Source organism: Hyla sarda, chromosome 7, assembly GCF_029499605.1.
Source record: "Hyla sarda isolate aHylSar1 chromosome 7, aHylSar1.hap1, whole genome shotgun sequence".
Classification (NCBI taxonomy): domain Eukaryota; kingdom Metazoa; phylum Chordata; class Amphibia; order Anura; family Hylidae; genus Hyla; species Hyla sarda.
Genome location: NC_079195.1, coordinates 131,500,205 through 131,521,173, shown reverse-complemented (window position 1 = coordinate 131,521,173; position 20,969 = coordinate 131,500,205). Strand labels below are relative to the sequence as shown.

At 45.1% G+C, this 20,969-nt stretch overlaps 1 protein-coding gene across 3 annotated transcripts in view; it reads right to left on the bottom strand.

The window, feature by feature from the left end:
• Nucleotides 1–5,572: 5,572 nt before the first annotated feature.
• LOC130282480 (microsomal triglyceride transfer protein large subunit-like) overlaps nucleotides 5,573–20,969 on the bottom strand; it is a 170,503-nt gene continuing 155,106 nt past the window's right edge. For all 3 annotated transcript variants that reach the window (XM_056530743.1, XM_056530745.1, XM_056530744.1), the window contains 2 exons: nucleotides 20,619–20,789; nucleotides 5,573–5,922 (listed from right to left, as the gene is read on the bottom strand). In XM_056530743.1, the coding sequence (XP_056386718.1) occupies nucleotides 5,757–5,922; nucleotides 20,619–20,789 (337 nt within the window). In that variant the 3' untranslated portion in view covers nucleotides 5,573–5,756. The remainder of the gene's footprint in view (nucleotides 5,923–20,618; nucleotides 20,790–20,969) is intronic.

The window sequence follows — 20,969 nt, the reverse complement described above, 5'->3', positions numbered from 1 at the left end:
AAAAGGACTTTGTTCCGATAAATAAAAATACACCAGCAGTAGTTAACTTGTCCAGTCTGATACTTAAAGAGGACACTATAAAACTCCTCTCAAGAGGACTGAATTTCTGCTTAGTTGAAGACTTTAACATGGAAGATTTTGAAATAGATCTTTTTAGAGCCATAAGAAAATTAAATTTAAAAAGATTTTTTGCTAATAAAACAAATGGAGAAAAGGAAGGTAGTCAAAAAGAAGGAGAGATCCCAGTAACAGTAGGACCCCTAGGTTTCAACATTCTTAGAGATTCAGTAGGTAGCGAAAGGGAGTGTCTGTTTGCTTTAACAGCGTTGCTAGGGGAGAACACCGGGGAACCAGATAACACACCCACAGAGGTCGAAGTAAAGAATTTTAGAGGAGGGAATAGCTCCACGTTCTCTCCTCCCTTACAACCGGGAGGAAACCTGGAGCTATTCCAACAAAAAGTATTCGACGATTTGAAAGCACAAATATATCCTAAAGATACTGTTAATCTAACAATAGGAGAACAAAAAGCATTAACGTGGTTAAAAAAACAAAAGGATAAAATAACGATAAAAAGGGCAGATAAGGGTGGAAACACTGTAATCATGAATACAGCAGATTACTTAAAGGAAGCGCATCGCCAATTAGATGACACGAGGACATATGAGAAATTAAAAGCTAGCCCCATGAAAAAACTTAAATCACAGCTACAAACTTTACTAAGAAAACAGGTAGAGAGAGGAATCCTGTCAAATAAAATGGCAGAGAAGCTATTTCCACTGAACCCCAAAAATGCAACATGGTACATTGTACCGAAAATACATAAGACTATGGACTCCCCTCCAGGGAGACCAATAGTCTCCGGGGTAGGTTCATTGACAGAATCCCTCTCTGCATATACCGATTGGCTGTTACGGCCATTACTGGCTGACGTACCATCTTTGGTGAAAGATACGGATGATTTCCTAGGTGCACTCGACGGCATCCCCAGTGTGGAAGGCTACCTTTTAACGTCAATAGACGTGGAAAGCTTATACACTCGAATACCACAGGGGTTAGCCGTCGACTGCATTAGAGAAATCCTAATACGGACAGGAAAATCTGAAGATTTTGTAAATTTCGTCTGTGAATCAATAGAGTTTATTCTGAAAAATAATGTCTTCCAATTTGGGGAACAATGGTACGCCCAAAGGGGTGGGACCGCAATGGGGACCCCGGTCTCGTGCACACTAGCTAACCTATACCTTGCGGTTTTTGAAGAAAAATATGTCTTTACAGTTGAAAATCCCTTCCTAGAGCATATAGGACACTATTCACGTTTTGTAGACGACGTGTTCATGCTCTGGAAAGGTTCTCCTAAAGACTTTGAGAGTTTCATTGAATATCTTAATTCTAACCAAATGAATATGGCTTTTACCTCCAAATATAGTAATACAGAACTAGAATTTCTGGACGTTCTTATAAAAAAACAAAACAACACACTCGCTACAATAGGGTACAGAAAACAAACCGCAAGCAATACCCTACTACATTATAAAAGCTACCATCCCTCCCACACAAAAGAAGCAATACCATATGGACAACTACTCAGATTGAGACGAATAAATAGCACAGAAGAGGCGTTTAATACTCAGGCCGATGAATTGATACAACGGTTAGAAGATAGGGGATATCCACCTCAAATGTTAAAAAACACACTAGAAAGAGTTAAAAAAATTGACAGGAGCACACTATTAAAAAATAGGAGACACAGAAAACACACTAAAATAAAAGATGAGGACATAAAGAAAGAGAGGTTTACATTTACATTCAAATATAGTCCCATGCATGAAGTAATTAAAAGATGTATACACACAAACTGGCATTTAATTCTTGGTAAAATAAAAATAGAAAAACCCATGATAGCGTTTAAGCGAACAAAAAATTTAAAAGACGAATTAGTAAAAAGTAAAATAACTGAAAAAAGAACAACAGAAGAAAACTGGTTAAATAAATCAATAATCAGAGGAAATAAAAAATGTGGAAATTGCAACTGGTGCCACCATTTTATAACTGGCAACAGTATTAACATAGGTGGCATTACCAGAGAAATAACAGATTTTATGTGCTGCAGATCCAAAAATGTAATATATGCAATCATATGTGAATGTATGAGATTTTACATAGGCAGTACAATCAGACCCATGAATATCAGATTCAGAGAACACATGCACTCTATAGTGACAAAAAAAGGTTCACCGCGACTGATAGAACACGTGGTCTCTGAACATGCAGGAAACATCAAAAATATAAAATTCTTAGGCATAGAAAAAGTCAAAATAAAACCAGATCAAGATAATGTGAAAAAATTAAGAGAAATAGAAGCCCGTTGGATATTGAGGACGGGAGCTCAAGACATGAGGGGGTTAAATGATAGAATAGATATGGGAGTCTTTCTCTGAACATCGGTTTGGTTACAAATGGTTCTGTTTTTACTAGCCTGGTTTTAAACAGTTTTTTACCACAGCAGTAATGCTATTTTCACTTATACACAATTATGTTATGGTTTATAAGTAATTTTTCTATAAATCTAATATTGGTAAATCTATTTGTAAGATTGAAGCTCCGCTCACCTCGGCACGACGTCACAAATAAAGGAGGAGATATATAGTCACGTGCACAGGTGAATGGAGACGATCTGTTGAAGTTCCTGAACGGAAAGAAACAGCTGTCATCGGTTAACGCACTAGTGTTCGGCATCCCGGTGTGGCGTGGAGCCGCTTTACCTGCATGTCCCAGTAATAAACACGAAGTTACTACAACGTGGTGAGTTGCCTGTACTTTCTTCTTGATTATTTGGACTAACCTTTTATGGTTGTGCAAACAGATAGGCACAATACTATGGTAGGTTTTAGGTAAACAGGGTTAGCACAGTCTGCTGCTCAATAACTGCTATCCTTGTCCCTAGGGGTACGGAATATAGAATCCAGGCAAACGCAAAAGGAGAAAAAGGGGTGTTGGTGGAGCACTACTGTTCATACAGGAATACTCCAGATGCCACAGTTGCACAGGACAGTTTATTCACAAATAATTACTGGACAACACATTTTGGTGCTAACTCGCACCTTCCTCAGGTCCACAGTCCAAGTCTTGGGTGTCCTGGATGACTTCACAGTGCATTTTTTCTCCTTTTCCTTTGCCTGTACCCTTTATTGGTAGTCAGCATTCCTATCACCATACAATATATATATTGTACATTAGTACCATACAAATACTACGCAAATAATGGCAGTACCCAGTGACCATATAATGTCTCCATACATATAGTAGTCTTATACAGAGATGTTCAGATGATGTTGCAGTATAATTAATATAAAGTATCATGGTGGTAACAAGTCTGGGGTGCCCCAAAAGTTGGCACTGATTTAAGTATCAGGGATCCAATTGCCTGGAATGCAATTTTCTGTGATGGGAGCATTTTGTGCAGCAACTATACTCTTAGATAATGTTTAAAGCTGTATTAATAAAATAAATAAATAAGATAAAAAAAACATTAAAAAAAATCTACTGCCATCTGATATATATCTTTAGAGATAAATTACAATATGCATTCTGACAAATGCTTTCTTATAACTTTGCTTCCCAACTTGCACTAAACATTGGGTGACAAAAAGTAGCAAGGACAGTAAGGTAGGAAGAAATATTAAATAAAAGAATAAAGGTCACTTCTGACTTGACAGCCAGAATTTTTTTCATCTCCAGTAAACATACTTCAACGTATCATATCCACATTTCCAATATTAACTTGTGCAGTTACGTCAGTGGAAGTGAAATGTTATGTCTACCCAGCTCAAACAAGCCAGGGAAGATGAGGGAATGGTTGTATGTATAAGTGTACAGAGTTGGTTCGATGCCAGCCTAGATCACAGACTCAGACGCGTGGGATACCAGGATTAAGCTCTGACCATGAGGCCGGTGCAGCATCAAAAGCCTGTCATTGACTGTATTGTGAGATATAGAATAACATTGTTTCAAACATTGTAATAACTCCATGATGGATTTATAAATGGATTATTATTTTTGTTGTTATTATTATTTTATTTATTTATTTTCGGGGGGGTGGGGGGGATATCATAGAGAAATGTGCCTCACTCACCGAAAAACCTTTCGAGAAGTTTAATCCAACCAAATATTACATGTTTCCCCATTACCTTTACTGGCCATACCAAACTTCCATTGGTAACCATCCTCTGATTTTGCCCAGATGGTAGATAAAAAATAAATGCCCTAATGTTTTGTGCAGAAGACATGTTGAAAAAGTACCTAAGGAAGTCCACATACAATAACTACTATTGCATCTATCCCAAGGATGGTTGATTCCACACAGGTGCAATGTAGAAATGAGGATGGCACTCATCCAGTAAGGAAATCTTCATTTATTTAGCAAACAGTCCGGTTAAGGATACAACATGGCCAACAGGCAGCTTCACGCGACACCGAGTGCTCCCATAGACTTGCATCGAGGGGACGGGGTGTGACATCACGAGGGGGCAGGGCCGTGATGTCACAATACTCCGGCCCCTGTATTGTGAGGCATCAGCAGGGAGCGATCTTCGCTCTGTGCAGCTGATGACAGTCAGATGCTGTAGGAGAGGTGTCAGGGGTCCTCAGCAGCCGGGCCCCCGAGATCAGACATCTTATCCCCTATCCTTTGCATAGGGGATAACATTTCTAGGAGCGGAGTAGCACTTTAACCAGACAATTGGCTTAATAAATGAAAATTGCTTTACTGGGTGAGTGCCATCATCATTTCTACATTGCGATTGTTACTGGATGTTGACAAGCTAGAATAGGGCACCACCTGAGAAGCGAGTGAGGGCGAATTTTGCAGGCTGGCAGGTACCATCCAAGGTGTGCAGCATATATAGGGGCAGTGCTGACTGTGCGTTTTTCTCTGTTTAACTGATTCCACACAGGAATAATACAGCCATAATATGATGCAATGCCCAAACCACCAATGCTTGTACCAAGCTAAATAAATATCACCACATGAGATAAGTTAAATTCTGGAAAATCTACACTAAAACCTGATGAAGGTTTTGTAAAAGTGACCTAGTAGGGAATCATTTTGTTCCCATGAAAATTGTGTGCAAAAATAATGGGGACATTTTCACCATTTTGCTGCTGGGTACCACAATTCACCACAAAGTGGACAAAGTGGTTTTGCACTGAGTGTGTGTGGCCCCTCCGCATGCCAAATTTACTAGAATGTAAGCCAGAATTTATGCTGGCGTAGATTAGTCGAAATCAAAACCACCAAAAGCAGCTTCAGATCTCCCTGGATTTATTAAAAAGCATGCACCTCTTGAGAAATCCAGCACATTTGTAGACTGGCAGGGCTTAAGAGCAGCGCATGAAGTGTTGGTCTTAGAAAAATTCCCCTCTTGCTTAATAATAATAAGCAGCTTAGTGGACAAGTGGACAAGATAGTGGGCAGTTATAATGCTTTTGATAGCTTGGTGCATGGATTTTTGTAAACATCACACCTTGGGTTTCACCTGTGATTTGGAACATAAGACATTTTTCTGACAGTTGGTACGCACCATGAGTATCTTTATTATGAAGAACACAGACACAAACTGATTTCCCTTCTAAATTGATTTTATTGACCGCCCGAAATTACACAGTCATCGTGCCGGTGTGTGACAGGTTGAGTCCGCCGTTCCGGTAATTAGTATGGTTCCTAAGAATAGAGCCGTAATAGATGCCTGCTGCTGTCAGAGAATAGTGCTTATCTCCTCGGCATCCTTCAATGTCCTACACATTTCAGAGTTTGCTTTATGAAAGGGAAAATTTCGCCCCCACAGAGTAGATTTTCTTCTCTTCCTTACAGTATATATTGTGTTGCTCGCTGGAAATGTTTCTGTAAGAATATAGGTTTCTCTGTATAAAGAAAATGAAAAAAAAAAAAAGTCAGGTAAGAGCAATATGTATTTTATTTTCTTCACTAAATGCTTTATAGAATTGTAGTTTTGCATCCTGTATCATAGAGGTTCTTTGCTACTGACCTCTTGCTGTGCGTAGTACTACATCAAAGCCCCAAGTAAAGTGGGCTGTGTTTTAGGACATGTAAAGTGACATGCCTGAAGTAGTGGTTCTAGAGTAACACTGTGCATAAAAAAATAATAATAATTCTAAAGAGGCTACTATATTTTGTAGCACTGTTTTCCCTAATCCCCTGATCACAACCAGTCTGTAAGTTTCTCTGCCTCGGCTGAAGAGTAAGACAGTCCTAGTACCAGTCTATAAAGAAGCTTTTACATCTAATTCTTCGTAATATGATATCATTGTGTCCATCTGAACTTTTAGGGAAATTCTGAGTTAAATCAGTTTCTACTGAAATTATTCACTCATCTATAATAATTTGGGTATCTGTAAAAGGAAGTGGCATAGCATGAGGGCTCACAGAAGTGCAGGACAATCCCTAAATATGTGGCATTGGCTTTGAGCCATGTCCCTTTTTGCCACACTCACCAGTCAGACAAAGTGCAAAATTCTGATGCATACACTTTTACACTGCTCAAAAAAGTAAAGGTAATACTAAGATAACATATCCTAGATCTGAATGAATGAACAAAAAAATCACACAACAAAATCACACAAAAATTATCAATGGAAATCAAATTTATCAACCCATGGAGGTCTGAATATGGAGTCACACTCAAAATCAAAGTGGAAAACCACACTACTGGCTTTTCCAACTTTGATGTAATGTCCTTAAAACAAGTCAAAATGAGGCTCAGTCAGGGGCGTAGCTAGAAACCACAGGGCCCCGGTGCGAAAAATTGCTCTGGGACCCTCAACCACCTGACGACCCGCTTCCCCAATCCCGGACGACCCCCTTACCAGGTCTTGGCCGCACAAAGATATCAGTGACTTCAGCACTGATGGGACACAGTCAAGAGAATACACAATGATATAAGTGACTAACAGGCAGGGCTGGACTGATATCAAAAATAGGCCCAGGCATTTTAAAATAAGAAGCCCATTTTTTTGGTGAAGGTCCGAATGCTGGGACCCCCACCAATCACCTTGGTTCAAGTGGTTCTCCAGCTGTTGTAAAGTTTTAACTCCCATAATGTCTGTAGAGCCTCAGGCATTATGGAAGTTGTACTTTTGCAACAACTGGAGAGCAAAGCATGGGTACAGCCATCATCACTGCAGACCTTACAAGTGACTCCAGCTGATGGGACAGTCAGAAGAATACACACAGTGACCTGAGTGATGTCTTCTCTGTTGTCTTTCCTTTTCTTCTTCAATTGGTTCAGACATCAGGAGATCTTCCAGCTACATTTTCTCTGCAGAGTCTGATGCCCTGACATCAATGATTCCTCACTATGTCAGTAGATCCTCATCCTCTGTATAAAGTCAAAATCATTATAATCCTGCCAAATACTTTACCCCCTGAATATAGTACTGCCGCACACTGTATCCCCTGAATATAATACTGCCACACACTATACCCCCTGAATATAATACTGCCACACACTATGCCCCCAAAATATAACCATGTCACACACTATATTCCTGAATATAATACTGCCACATACTGTACCCTTTGATTATAATCTTACCACACACTGTATTCTCTGAATAGAATACTGCTACACACTGCACCCTCTGAATATAATACTACCACATACTGTACTCTATGAATATAATACTGCCCAACAATGCACCCTCTGAATATAATCCTGCCACACACTGTACTCTCTGTATATAATACTACCACATACTGTGCCCTATGAATATAATACTGCCACATACTCTACCCTCTGAATATATTCCTGCCACACACTGTACTCTATGATTATAATACTGCCAAACTGTGCCCATGAATATAATACTACCACCCACTGTAGCCCCTGAATATTATACTACACCACACTGTTCCCCTCAATAAAAACCCACAAAATATAACCCTGCTATACACTTTACCCTCTGAATATAAACTTGCCACACACTGTACCTTCCAAATTTACCCTGCCACACACTGTGCCAATAATAATAATAATAATCATCATAATACTGTCACAGTTTCTTCTCAGTTTAGCTTCCCCTCTCCCTAGACCCCCAGATTCCACTCCCCAGAGCCCGAAGTCTGACCTGTACTCAATCACCCCCTGGCCCCTCACCCCTCCGCATTGATGTACAGTATATGTATTTATGTATGATAGATGTGTATGTGACTGGTGTATGTATGGTAGATGTGTATATGTATGATGATAGATGTATGATACATCTACACATCATACACCCATTTATCATACACATACAAATCTATCATACATACACACACACCTATCATACATACACACATTTATCATTCATACATCTACCATACACACATCCATCATACATACATCTATCGTAGATACACACATCCGTCATACATACATACATCATACATACACACATTCTATCATACATATACCATACATGCACACATCCCCAACCTCTCACCGTTCTGGAGATCAGCACCGTGACCTGCCACTCACCAGGTGCCGGGGATGCAGCGAGGCAAAGGAGATTATACGGCTGGTAACTGTAGGGGATGGAGTGGAGCAGAGGCTGCTGTTTTTTCTGCAGGTGCTGTGGATGTAGCAGCGGTCGCAGGCAGGGACTTGTCAGGGGCTTGGAGCAGATGTGCTTACCTGCGTGGGGCACGTCTGCTCCCAGCAGCCCTCTGCTCTTAAGGGGGCAGTGCCCCTGCTCAATCGAACTGCGCTAAAGGCCGGCCCAGAAAGAAGCTCCTGCATGGGGAAAAGTGGCCAGAGCTTGCCCTAAGCTTTTTTTATTATTATTATTATTTTTTTTTTTTTAAGGGCCCAGCATTAAAATAAATAAAAGTGTGCTGACAGCGACAGGCCTCCCTTTCAGACCTGCAGCTGTAGTATTACACAAATCTATCAAGCATACATACAGACACATTTATCATATGTGCATATATAAAGACACATCTATCATGCGTGCATACTTACAGACACATCTATCATACATCATGCATACATACAGACACATCTATCATGCAGGCATACATAAAGATACATCTATCATACATGCATACATACAGACACATCTATCATATACACATACATATCCATCCTTGTTATCTTCACCCCACAGTTCACTCACCCGCCTCCTGGGGATCACTGCCACGGGAAGTAGCGGGGTCAGCGCCAGAGGAGATCGCGGTGCAGGTAACCCCAGAGGATGTGTGAGGCGCCGGGATGCTGCTTCTGTTTACTGTGTAATGTGGCAGGGTTAAGCGCAGGGATGTGCTTGGAGCTGATGTGTGTGCCTGCGCGCAGCATGTCGTCTCCCAGCAGTCCCTGAAACTATCAATGGGGCATCATAGAGGCAGGGCGGCCGCAGCCACACACTTTAAAAATAAATGCTTTAAAACAGGCAGATGACCCGATGGTCAGTCCGGCCCTGCTGCGCTCATTTTCTAAAGGACATGGACCGGCATGAAGGAACTTGCTGGCAGCTACGCCCCCTTCCACCCCAGGCCCCGGCCCTCACAGTGCCGACCTGTCAGCATTTAGTGTAGTGGGAGTGGGGCCATGGTGACCTTTGCAAACTCTATAGCTATGCCACTGGGCTCAGTATGTGTGTGGCCTCCACGTGCCCGTATGACCTCCCTACAACGTCTGGGCATGCTCATGATGAGGTGGCCAACTCCTGGACATTCTGTGGTGAAACGTGGTGTTGGTGGATGCAGCGAGACATGATGTCCCAGATGTGCTCAATCGGATTCAGGTCTGGGGAATGGGCGGGCCAGTCCATAGCATCTATGCTTTCCTCTTGCTGACACAATACAGCCACATGAGGTCTATCATTGTCTTGCATTAGGAGGAACCCAGGGCCAACTGCACCAGCATATGGTCTCACAAGGGGTCTGAGGATCTCATCTCGGTACCTAATGGCAGTCAGGCTACCTCTGGCAAGCACATGGAGGGCTGTGCGGCTCCCCAAAGAAACTGGTCATGCTGGAGGATGTTGCAGGCAGCAGAATGTTCTCCACGGCACCTCCAGACTCTGTCACGTCTGTCACATGTGCTCAGTGAACATGCTTTCATCTGTAAAGAGCACAGGGCGCCATTGGCGAATTTGACAATCTTGGTATTCTCTGGCAAAGGCCAAGTATCGTGCATGGTGTTGAGCTGTAAGCACAACCCCCACCTGTGGACGTCAGGCCCTTATACCACCCTCACGGAGTATGTTTGAGTGGACACATGCACATTTGTGGCCTGCTGGAGGTCATTTTGCAGGGCTGTGGCAGTGCTCCTCCTGCTCCTCGAACAAAGGTGGATGTAGCGGTCCTGCTGCTGGGTTGTTACCCTCCTACGGCCTCCTCCATGTCTCCTGATGTACTGGCCTGTCTCCTGGTAGCGCCTCCATGCTCTGGACACTACGCTGACAGACACAGCAAACCTTCTTGCCACAGCTCACATTGATATACCATCCTGGATGAGCTTCACTACCTGAGCCACTTGTTTGGGTGGTAGACTCAGTCTCATGTTACCACTAGAGTGAAAGCACCGCCAGCATTCAAAAGTGACTAAAACATCAGCTAGGAAGCATAGCAACTGAGAAGTGGTATGTGGTCACCACCTGTAGAACCACTCCTTTATTGGGGTGTCTTGCTAATTGCCTATAATTCCCACCTGTTGTCAGTTCCATTTGCACAACAGCATGTGAAATCGATTGTCAATCAGTGTCGGGGGTGTGTTCTTGCTTCTGTCCTTCCTATCTTCTGACGTCCGAGGCGAATCTTTTCTTCCTGTTTCTTCCGTGGCTCAGCGACGAATCTGCAGCCTCTTCCAGCGCATGCGCAGGTAGTTTGTTTTTGTTTTTTTACCAATAAAGTTTTTTTTGTCTAATTGACAAACTGTCTGCGCTTGCGCGAAGCTACGCTATTAGCGTAGACCTAACGTACGCTACGCTGTTAGCGTAGCACTTGCGTACTCGTGCATGCGCGGACAGTTTGTCAATTAGACAAAAAAAACTTTATTGGTAAAAAAAAACAACTATCTGCGCATGCGCCGGAAGAGGCCGCAGATTCGTCGCTGAGCCACGGAAGAAACAGGAAGAAAAGATTTGCCTCGGACGTCAGAAGATAGGAAGGACAGAAGCAAGAACACACCCCCCGACATTCCACTTACCGAACACAACATGGAGGAGGCCGAGGTACACAGCAAGCCGCTGGAAGAAAAAGGGGCGAGCTTCCGGATCTTCACAAAAGGTAAGAAAATACATATATACATAATCACAACACACAAAAAAAAACACATACTTATACACACATAACACACAAACATAATAACAAAAAACTGTATAAACAAGGGAGAACCCTTTTAAAGAGCCTATCCCAAGATTTAGATTAATCACCTATCAAGAGGATAGGTAATAAGAATCTAAATTATAGGGGTCCGACCCCTAAGACCCAGACCAATGACAAAAAGGCAGATCACTTGTCTACCAGGTCCTGTATCAGGATTATCAAATGTGGCTGAGTACAGTGCTCCAAAATACATTATATAATAGATTACGTAATAGATTTTTTATGCCAGATTGTAGTTTTTTTCCTGGATGTCAGACACTCAGCACAGATCTTACACAAGGCTTCTATCTGTGTTTTGTAAATTATATGATTTACTGTTAAACCCAAAAAATGGCTGAAATATTTTGTTATGGAAAGTGGAGATATGCATTTCCCTATAGACATGAGGGGCTCTTGACTTAAAGGGGTATTCCAGGAAAAAACTTTTTCTCTTATATCAACTGGCTCCTGAAAGTTACAGATTTGTAAATTCCTTCTATTAAAAAATCTCAATCCTTTCAATAATTATCAGCTGCTGAAGTTGAGTTGTTGTTTTCTGTCTGTCAACAGTGCTCTCTGCTGACATCTCTGCTTGTCTCGGGAACTGCACAGAGTAGAAGAGGTTTGCTATGGGGATTTTCTTCTAAACTGGGCGGTTCCCGTCATGAGAGAACACTTAGATAGAAAAGAAGCACTCAACTTTAGCAGCTCATAAGTACTGAAAGGATTAATATTTTTTTATAGAAGTAATTTACAAATCTGTTTAAATTTCTGGAGCCAGTTGATATATATAAAAAAAAGTTTTCTCCTGGATAACCTCTTTAAGATAAAGCAGACTATTGGTAAACTCGAGTTCTCTCATCACTGTGTTATCTGCAGGCTAACAGGAGCAGGAGTCATATTTTGTCTTGGGAAATAGAACTCTTGGTAGCTATTACATCAGAAGAAACTAGAGGATTGGAAAGAAATGCAAAAGATAAAAGTGGCCTTATGCTGTGGATTCAAGGCATTTATTACAAATATTATTATTTAATAACCATTATGTATAAAGCTGTAAGATTTAAAGGAACAGCATAAATTAAACCATAAAACATGGTTTAGGGATAGGATTTTATGTGTGTAGAGCCAGAGAAGGTGGCTTTATCTAGATGTAGGACGTGCTGACAAAAAACAAGTAAAATTTTTTATTTTTACCCATAATGTAATAATTAATGGCCAGACACTTCTACCAGTAGGCAATGCTCTGTGACACTAAGGCAGTGTTTCCCAATCAGGGCGCCTCCATCTGTTGCAAAACTACAACTTCTATCATGCCCGGAGAGCCAAAGGCTGACATCCTGATTGGGGAACACTGCACTTAGGCATGTGCAGGGGGAGAAGCACATATCAATAGTATCTCTCTCCCCATTCTTATTCTCTAACCTTTTGAAAATACATGCATTTTTTTTTTCAAGTCTTACAGAGTAGCCTTTGGGCCATTAAAATGCCAGAGCGTATGACATTTTGGTGGCAAGAGCAAAACAAAATAAAACACCTCTGACCCTAAAAGTGCCAAAACTAAAAGTGGAAAAAAATGCTTTGTAGGTATTTCACTTCATATTGCACAAAAGACTTTAGCTCTTTCCTGACATTTGACATACTGTACATGTACATCAAATATTGGGTCGGGATATAGGGAGCAGGCTCAGGAGGTGAATTCACTTCATGCCAAGTGGCTGCTGAGAACAGATATTGGCCAGCAGCCGAAAGGTATGAAGTGGAGATTACCAATAGAAGTTATTTAAAGGGGTTGTCCAGTCTCATCCTTTGCATTTTCCGGCCTATTTGCAGAAAGGTAAACTCCCGGAGTTACGTAAACAGAGCAGCCCGCGTGGCTTTGCCATTTGTGTAACTCCTATTAGAGTTAATGGAAGTTAGGCATTTGCAAAGCTTCATCGCTTCCGCTGCTTTCAGCTTTCCAACCTCCTCTGGCTGCCACATATAGGCCAGAAAAGGAAACAGACAAGATGGGACAAACCCTTTAAGCCCTAAATTATCTTGTCAATTGTGGCAAATTATGGCATGTAGGCTTCTTCTGTCATGTGCTGCACCTCAGAATACTGATTGGTTGTCAGCCCTTCAAAGACCTCTGCTAGTGGAGCAATTCAAGTAAATATAACATTTTTGTCAACCTAAGTTGTTCACAGTGAATCTTATGGCATTGTGTGAAGTATATTACACCCACAAGCTGCTACCAGTCCACAAGAGGGAAAAGTACTTAAAGTAAGGAGAAAGAAGAGTGGCATAAGTGCCTTCCTTTATCTACTGGACTCGTAGTGAGCCTCTGGCAAGTGCTAGAGAACATGACAAAGAGGGCGTCCCGTCCCTCGAAACGCGTAGTTCATTTGCATGCTTCCAATAAACCATTTGTTATTTTTATATCAAGTCCGTTTCATGACGTTTTTTTGCTAATCAGCACCCGATGCTGCACTCCTCTGTCACACCACTGATTGTGGAATCAAGCCCTCCATGGTGTTGTGCTCATAGTACAATACACAAAGGTGAGCAAACTTTTATCTTCACGCATAATTTACATTCTGAAAAGGATAATTGCGCTTTGATGCACATTGGTCTATTCTGCTTTTTTCATTTCAAAAACTGTTCTCCTGTCTGATAGTACTCCTCTGTGCTCTCTCCTGTCTGATAGTACTCCTCTGCACTCTCTCCTGTCTGATAGCACTCATCTGTGCTCTCTCCTGTCTGATAGGACTTCTCAGTGCTCTCTCCTGTCTGATAGGACTCATTTGTGCTCTCTCCTGTCTGACATTACTCCTCTGTGCTCTCTCCTGTCTGATAGTACTCCTCTGTGCTCTCTCCTGTCTGATAGTAAACCTCTGTGCTCTCTCCTGTCTGATAGCACTCCTCTGTGCTCTCTCCTGTCTGATAGCACTCCTCTGTGCTCTCTCCTGTCTGATAAGACTCCTGTCACGATGCCGGCTGGCAGGTAGTGGATCCTCTGTGCCAGAGAGGGATTGGCGAGGACCGCGCTAGTGGACCGGTTCTAAGTCACTACTGGTTTTCACCAGAGCCCGCCGCAAAGCGGGATGGTCTTGCTGCGGCGGTAGTGACCAGGTCGTATCCACTAGCAACGGCTCACCTCTCTGACTGCTGATGATAGGCGAGGTACAAGGGAGTAGACAGAAGCAAGGTCGGACGTAGCAGAAGGTCGGGGGCAGGCGGCAAGGTTCGTAGTCAGGGTGGATAGCAGAAGTACTGGTACACAGGCTTTAGACACACAAAACGCTTTCACTAGGCACAAGGGCAACAAGATCCGGCCAGGGATTTCATGGGAGGAGGTCAGATATAGTCAGGGACCAGGTGGAAGCCAATTAAGCTAATTGGGCCAGGCACCAATCATTGGTGCACTGGCCCTTTAAGTCTCAGGGAGCTGGCGCGCGCGCGCCCTAGAGAGCGGAGCCGCGCGCGCCAGCACATGACAGCAGGGGACGGGAACGGGTAAGTGACCTGGGATGCGATTCGCGAGCGGGCGCGTCCCGCTGTGCGAATCGCATCCCCAACGGCCATGACAGTGCAGCGCTCCCGGTCAGCGGGACTGACCGGGGAGCTGCAGGGAGAAAGACGCCGTGAGCGCTCCGGGGAGGAGCGGGGACCCGGAGCGCTAGGCGTAACAGTACCCCCCCCCTTAGGTCTCCCCTTTTTTTTGTCCGGTGACTGCCTCCCCTGGGATGAGGACACCGGGAAGGAATGGATGGTTTCCTCAATGGCAGGCAGTACAGCAGGAGTGGGAATGGGGAGGGAGGGCAGAGGGCGAGGCCTGGCACGGGGCAGTGTGACACCAGGACGAGGGCCATGAGGAGGCACCGAGGCTTGCCTGAGTGGACTGGGAGGGGGGGAGAGGCATTTTCTGTGGCAGGCAGAGTCCCTAACGACCTTAGGGGGACCGGATACAGGAGGAACCACAGGGTCACGGCAGGGAGTACTGGGAACCGGTTTAAGGCAGTCCTTGGAACAAGAGGGACCCCAACTCTTGATCTCCCCAGTGGACCAGTCCAGGGTTGGGGAATGGTGTAGAAGCCAGGGTAGTCCAAGGAGAATTTCGGAAGTGCAATTGGGAAGGACCAAAAATTCAATTTTCTCGTGATGAGGTCCGATGCACATTAGGAGGGGCTCCGTGCGGTAACGCACGGTGCAATCCAACCTGGCTCCGTTGACCGCGAAAATGTGGAGTGGCTTGACAAGACGGGTCACCGGAATGCGGAATTTATTCACCAAGGACTCCCGAATAAAATTCCCAGAGGCACCAGAGTCCAGGCAGGCCACGGCTGAGAGGGAAGAGCTGGCTGAAGTAGAAATCCGTACAGGCACCGTGAGACGTGGAGAAGCCGACTTAGCATCAAGAGACGCCACACCCACGAGAGCTGGGTGCGAGCGTGCGTTTCCCAGACGTGGAGGACGGAAAGGGCAATCCACCAAAAAATGTTCGGTACTGGCACAGTACAGACAAAGATTCTCTTCCTTACGGCGATTCCTCTCTTCCAGGGTCAGGCGAGACCGATCCACTTGCATGGCTTCCTCGGCGGGAGGCCTAGGCGCAGATTGCAATGGAGACTGTGGGAGAGGTGTCCAGAGATCTAAGTCTTTTTCCTGGCGGAGCTCTTGATGTCTCTCAGAAAAACGCATGTCAATGCGAGTGGCTAGATGAATGAGTTCATGCAGGTTAGCAGGAGTTTCTCGTGCGGCCAGAACATCTTTAATGTTGCTGGATAGGCCTTTTTTAAAGGTCGCGCAGAGGGCCTCATTATTCCAGGAAAGTTCAGAAGCAAGAGTACGGAATTGTATGGCGTACTCGCCAACGGAAGAATTACCCTGGACCAGGTTCAGCAGGGCAGTCTCAGCAGAAGAGGCTCGGGCAGGTTCCTCAAAGACACTTCGAATTTCCGAGAAGAAGGAGTGTACAGAGGCAGTGACGGGGTCATTGCGGTCCCAGAGCGGTGTGGCCCATGACAGGGCTTTTCCAGACAGAAGGCTGACTACGAAAGCCACCTTAGACCTTTCAGTAGGAAACTGATCCGACATCATCTCCAAGTGTAGGGAACATTGTGAAAGAAAGCCACGGCAAAACTTAGAGTCCCCATTAAATTTGTCCGGCAAGGACAGGCGGAGGCTAGGAGTGGCCACTCGCTGCGGAAGGGGTGCAGGAGCTGGCGGAGGAGATGATTGCTGCTGAAGTTGTGACTGAAGTTGGTGCACAATGGTGGACATTTCCGACAGCTGGTGGGTTAGATGGGCGATCTGTCGGGATTGCTGGGCGACCACCGTGGTGATATCAGAGATATAAGGCAGAGGGACCTCAGCGGGATCCATGGCCGGATCTACTGTCACGATGCCGGCTGGCAGGTAGTGGATCCTCTGTGCCAGAGAGGGATTGGCGAGGACCGCGCTAGTGGACCGGTTCTAAGTCACTACTGGTTTTCACCAGAGCCCGCCGCAAAGCGGGATGGTCTTGCTGCGGCGGTAGTGACCAGGTCGTATCCACTAGCAACGGCTCACCTCTCTGACTGCTGATGATAGGCGAGGTACAAGGGAGTAGACAGAAGCAAGGTCGGACGTAGCAGAAGGTCGGGGGCAGGCGGCAAGGTTCGTAGTCAGGGTGGATAGCAGAAGTACTGGTACACAGGCTTTAGACACACAAAACGCTTTCACTAGGCACAAGGGCAACAAGATCCGGCAAGGGAGTGCATGGGAGGAGGTCAGATATAGTCAGGGACCAGGTGGAAGCCAATTAAGCTAATTGGGCCAGGCACCAATCATTGGTGCACTGGCCCTTTAAGTCTCAGGGAGCTGGCGCGCGCGCGCCCTAGAGAGCGGAGCCGCGCGCGCCAGCACATGACAGCAGGGGACGGGAACGGATAAGTGACCTGGGATGCGATTCGCGAGCGGGCGCGTCCCGCTGTGCGAATCGCATCCCCAACGGCCATGACAGTGCAGCGCTCCCGGTCAGCGGGACTGACCGGGGAGCTGCAGGGAGAAAGACGCCGTGAGCGCTCCGGGGAGGAGCGGGGACCCGGAGCGCTAGGCGTAACAACTCCTCTGTGCTCTCTCCTGTCTGATAGTACTCCTCTGTGTTCTCTCCTGTCTGATAGGACTCCTTTGTGTTCTCTCCTGTCTAATAGGACTCCTTTGTGCTCTCTCATGTCTCATAGGACTCCTCTGTACTCTCTCCTGTCTGACAGTACTCCTCTGTGCTCTCTCCTGTCTGATAGTACTCTTCTGTGCTCTCTCCTGTCTGATAGTACTCCTCTGTGCTCTCTCTCCTGTCTGATAGCACTCCTCTGTGCTCTCCTTTCTGATAGTAGTCCTCTGTGCTCTCTCCTGTCTGATGGAACTCATCTGTGCTCTCTCCTGTCTTTATAGTACTCCTCTGGAATCTCTCCTGTCTGATAGGACTCCTCTTTGCTCCCTCCTTTCTGATAGGACTCCTCTTTGCTCTCCTGTCTCATAGGACTTCTCTGTGCTCTCTCCTGTCTGATAGCACACCTCTGTGCTCTCTACTGTCTTGAGAGTACTCCTCTGGGATCCCTCCTGTCTGATAGTACTCCTCTGTGCTCTCTCCTGTCTGATAGTACTCCTCTGTGCTCTCTCCTGTCTGATGCTCTCTCCAGTCTGATAGTACTCCTCTGTGCTCTCTCCTGTCTGATGCTCTCTCCAGTCTGATAGTACTCCTCTGTGCTCTCTCCTGTCTGATGGGACTCCTCTGTGCTCTCTTCTGTCTCATAGGACTCCTCTGTACTCTCTCCTGTCTGACAGCACTCCTATGTGCTCTCTCCTGTCTGAAAGTACTCCTCTGTGCTCTCTCCTGTCTGATAGCACTGCTCTGTGCTTTCTCCTGTCTAATAGGACTCCTCTGTACTCTCTCCTGTCTAACAGGACTCCTCTGTGCTCTCTCCTGTCTGATAGCACTCCTCTGTGCTCTCTCCTGTCTTGATAGGACTCCTCTGGGATCTCTCCTGTCTGATAGTACTCCTCTGTGCTCTCATGTCTGATAGTACTCCTCTGTGCTCTCTCCTGTCTGATAATACTCCTCTGTGCTCTCTCTTGTCTGATAGCACTTATCTGTGCTCTCTCCTGTCTTGATAGTACTCCTCTGGGATCTCTCCTGTCTGATAGTACTCATCTGTGCTCGCTCCTTTCTGATAGGACTCCTCTGTGCTCTCTCCTGTCTCATAGGACTCCACTGTGCTCTCTCTCATCTGATAGTACTCCTATGTGCTCTCTCCTGTCTTGATAGTACTCCTCTGGGATCTCTCCTGTCTGATAGTACTCATCTGTGCTCTCTCCTTTCTGATAGGACTCCTCAGTGCTCTTTCCTGTCTCATAGGACTCCTCTGTGCTCTCTCCTGTCTGATTGTCCTCCTCTATGCTCCCTCCTTTCTGATAGCACTCTGTGCTCTCTTGTGTCTGATAGCACTCCTCTGTGCTCTCTTCTGTCTTGATAGTACTCCTCTGTGATCTCTCTCCTGTCTGATAGTACTCATCTGAGCCCTTCCAGTCTGATAGTACTCCTCTGTGCTCTCTCCGTTCTGATAGCACTCCTCTGTGCTCTCTCCTGTCTGATAAGACTCCTCTGTGCTCTCTCCTGTCTTATAGTACTCCTCTGTGCTCTCTCCTGTCTGATAGGACTCCTCTGTGCTCTCTCCAGTATGAAAATACTCCTCTGTGCTCTCTCCTGTCTGATAGGACTCCTCTGTGCTCTCTCCTGTCTGATAGTACTCCTCTGTGCTCTCTCCTTTCTGATAGCACTGCTCTGTGCTCTCTCCTGTCTGATAGTACTCCTCTGTGCTCTCTCTTGTCTAATAGCACTCCTCTGTGCTCTCTCCTGTCTTGATAGGACTCCTCTGGGATCTCTCCTGTCTAACAGTACTCCTCTGTGCTCTCTCCTGTCTTGATAGTACTCCTCTGTGCTCTCTCTTGTCTGATAGCACTCCTCTGTGCTCTCTCCTGTCTTGATAGGACTCCTCTGGGATCTCACCTGTCTGATAGTACTCCCCTGTGCTCTCTCCTGTCTGATAGCACTCCTTTGTGCTCTCCTGTCTTGATAGTACTCCTCTGGGATCTCTCCTGTCTGATAGTACTCATCTGTGCTCGCTCCTTTCTGATAGGACTCCTCTGTGCTCTCTCCTGTCTCATAGGACTCCACTGTGCTCTCTCTCTCATCTGATAGTACTACTATGTGCTCTCTCCTGTCTTGATAGTACTCCTCTGGGATCTCTCCTGTCTGATAGTACTCATCTGTGCTCTCTCCTTTCTGATAGGACTCCTCAGTGCTCTTTCCTGTCTCATAGGACTCCTCTGTGCTCTCTCCTGTCTGATTGTCCTCCTCTATGCTCCCTCCTGTCTGATAGCACTCTGTGCTCTCTTGTGTCTGATAGCACTCCTCTGTGGTGCTCTCTCTTGTCTTGATAGTACTCCTCTGTGATCTCTCTCCTGTCTGATAGTACTCATCTGAGCCCTTCCAGTCTGATAGTACTCCTCTGTGCTCTCTCCTTTCTGATAGCACTCCTCTGTGCTCTCTCCTGTCTGATAAGACTCCTCTGTGCTCTCTCCTGTCTTATAGTACTCCTCTGTGCTCTCTCCTGTCTGATAGGACTCCTCTGTGCTCTCTCCAGTATGAAAATACTCCTCTGTGCTCTCTCCTGTCTGATAGGACTCCTCTGTGCTCTCTCCTGTCTGATAGTACTCCTCTGTGCTCTCTCCTTTCTGATAGCACTGCTCTGTGCTCTCTCCTGTCGGATAGTACTCCTCTGTGCTCTCTCTTGTCTGATAGCACTCCTCTGTGCTCTCTCCTGTCTTGATAGGACTCCTCTGGGATCTCGCCTGTCTGATAGTACTCCCCTGTGCTCTCTCCTGTCTGATAGCACTCCTTTGTGCTCTCCTGTCTGATAGTACTCCTCTGTGCTCTCTCCTGTCTGATAGTATTCTTATGTGCTCCCTCCTGTCTGATAGTACTCCTCTGTGCTCTCTCTGGTCCTATCAGTGCTAGCCCACCCTCGCTTACTGTACTTTGTTCATGCCTGTGCTTCAATTTGGAAAAAGCCATCATTTTATAAGCCATCATGTACAACATATAACATGACAGTGCCCATTTAAGTATATTGGATTGTATCTTTAAACTAATGCTCAAAGTGCTAAAAGAGTAAATGAATCCAAGTGGGATTCTGCTTTAATTTAGGCATATACGGTGCTTTACTGTTACCTGTAAGGCATGTTATCCTGCTGTAGCTCGATGCACATCAGCATTGGTAAGCCTGTAAACTGCATTATTGAGTCCAGATTTATAGAGGTTTCTGCATCAACCTCGGCCTTCATAAATACCCGGAAGAAGATGGTATCAATTTCTGTTATAAAATCGAAGACAAGGCCAGCTCTAGGATGGAGAAAAAGAAAAAAGAAAAAAAATTGATCCTAACTGATGTTCTTTATTTTTAATAGTAAAGAAATGCTATAAATGTAAACCTCAGATGTGGTACTTTGTGCATGTTTCTAATGGTTACATAGGAACACAGCTCCCTACAATTCAGTTAACCAAACTTGAAAGGTGACAGGA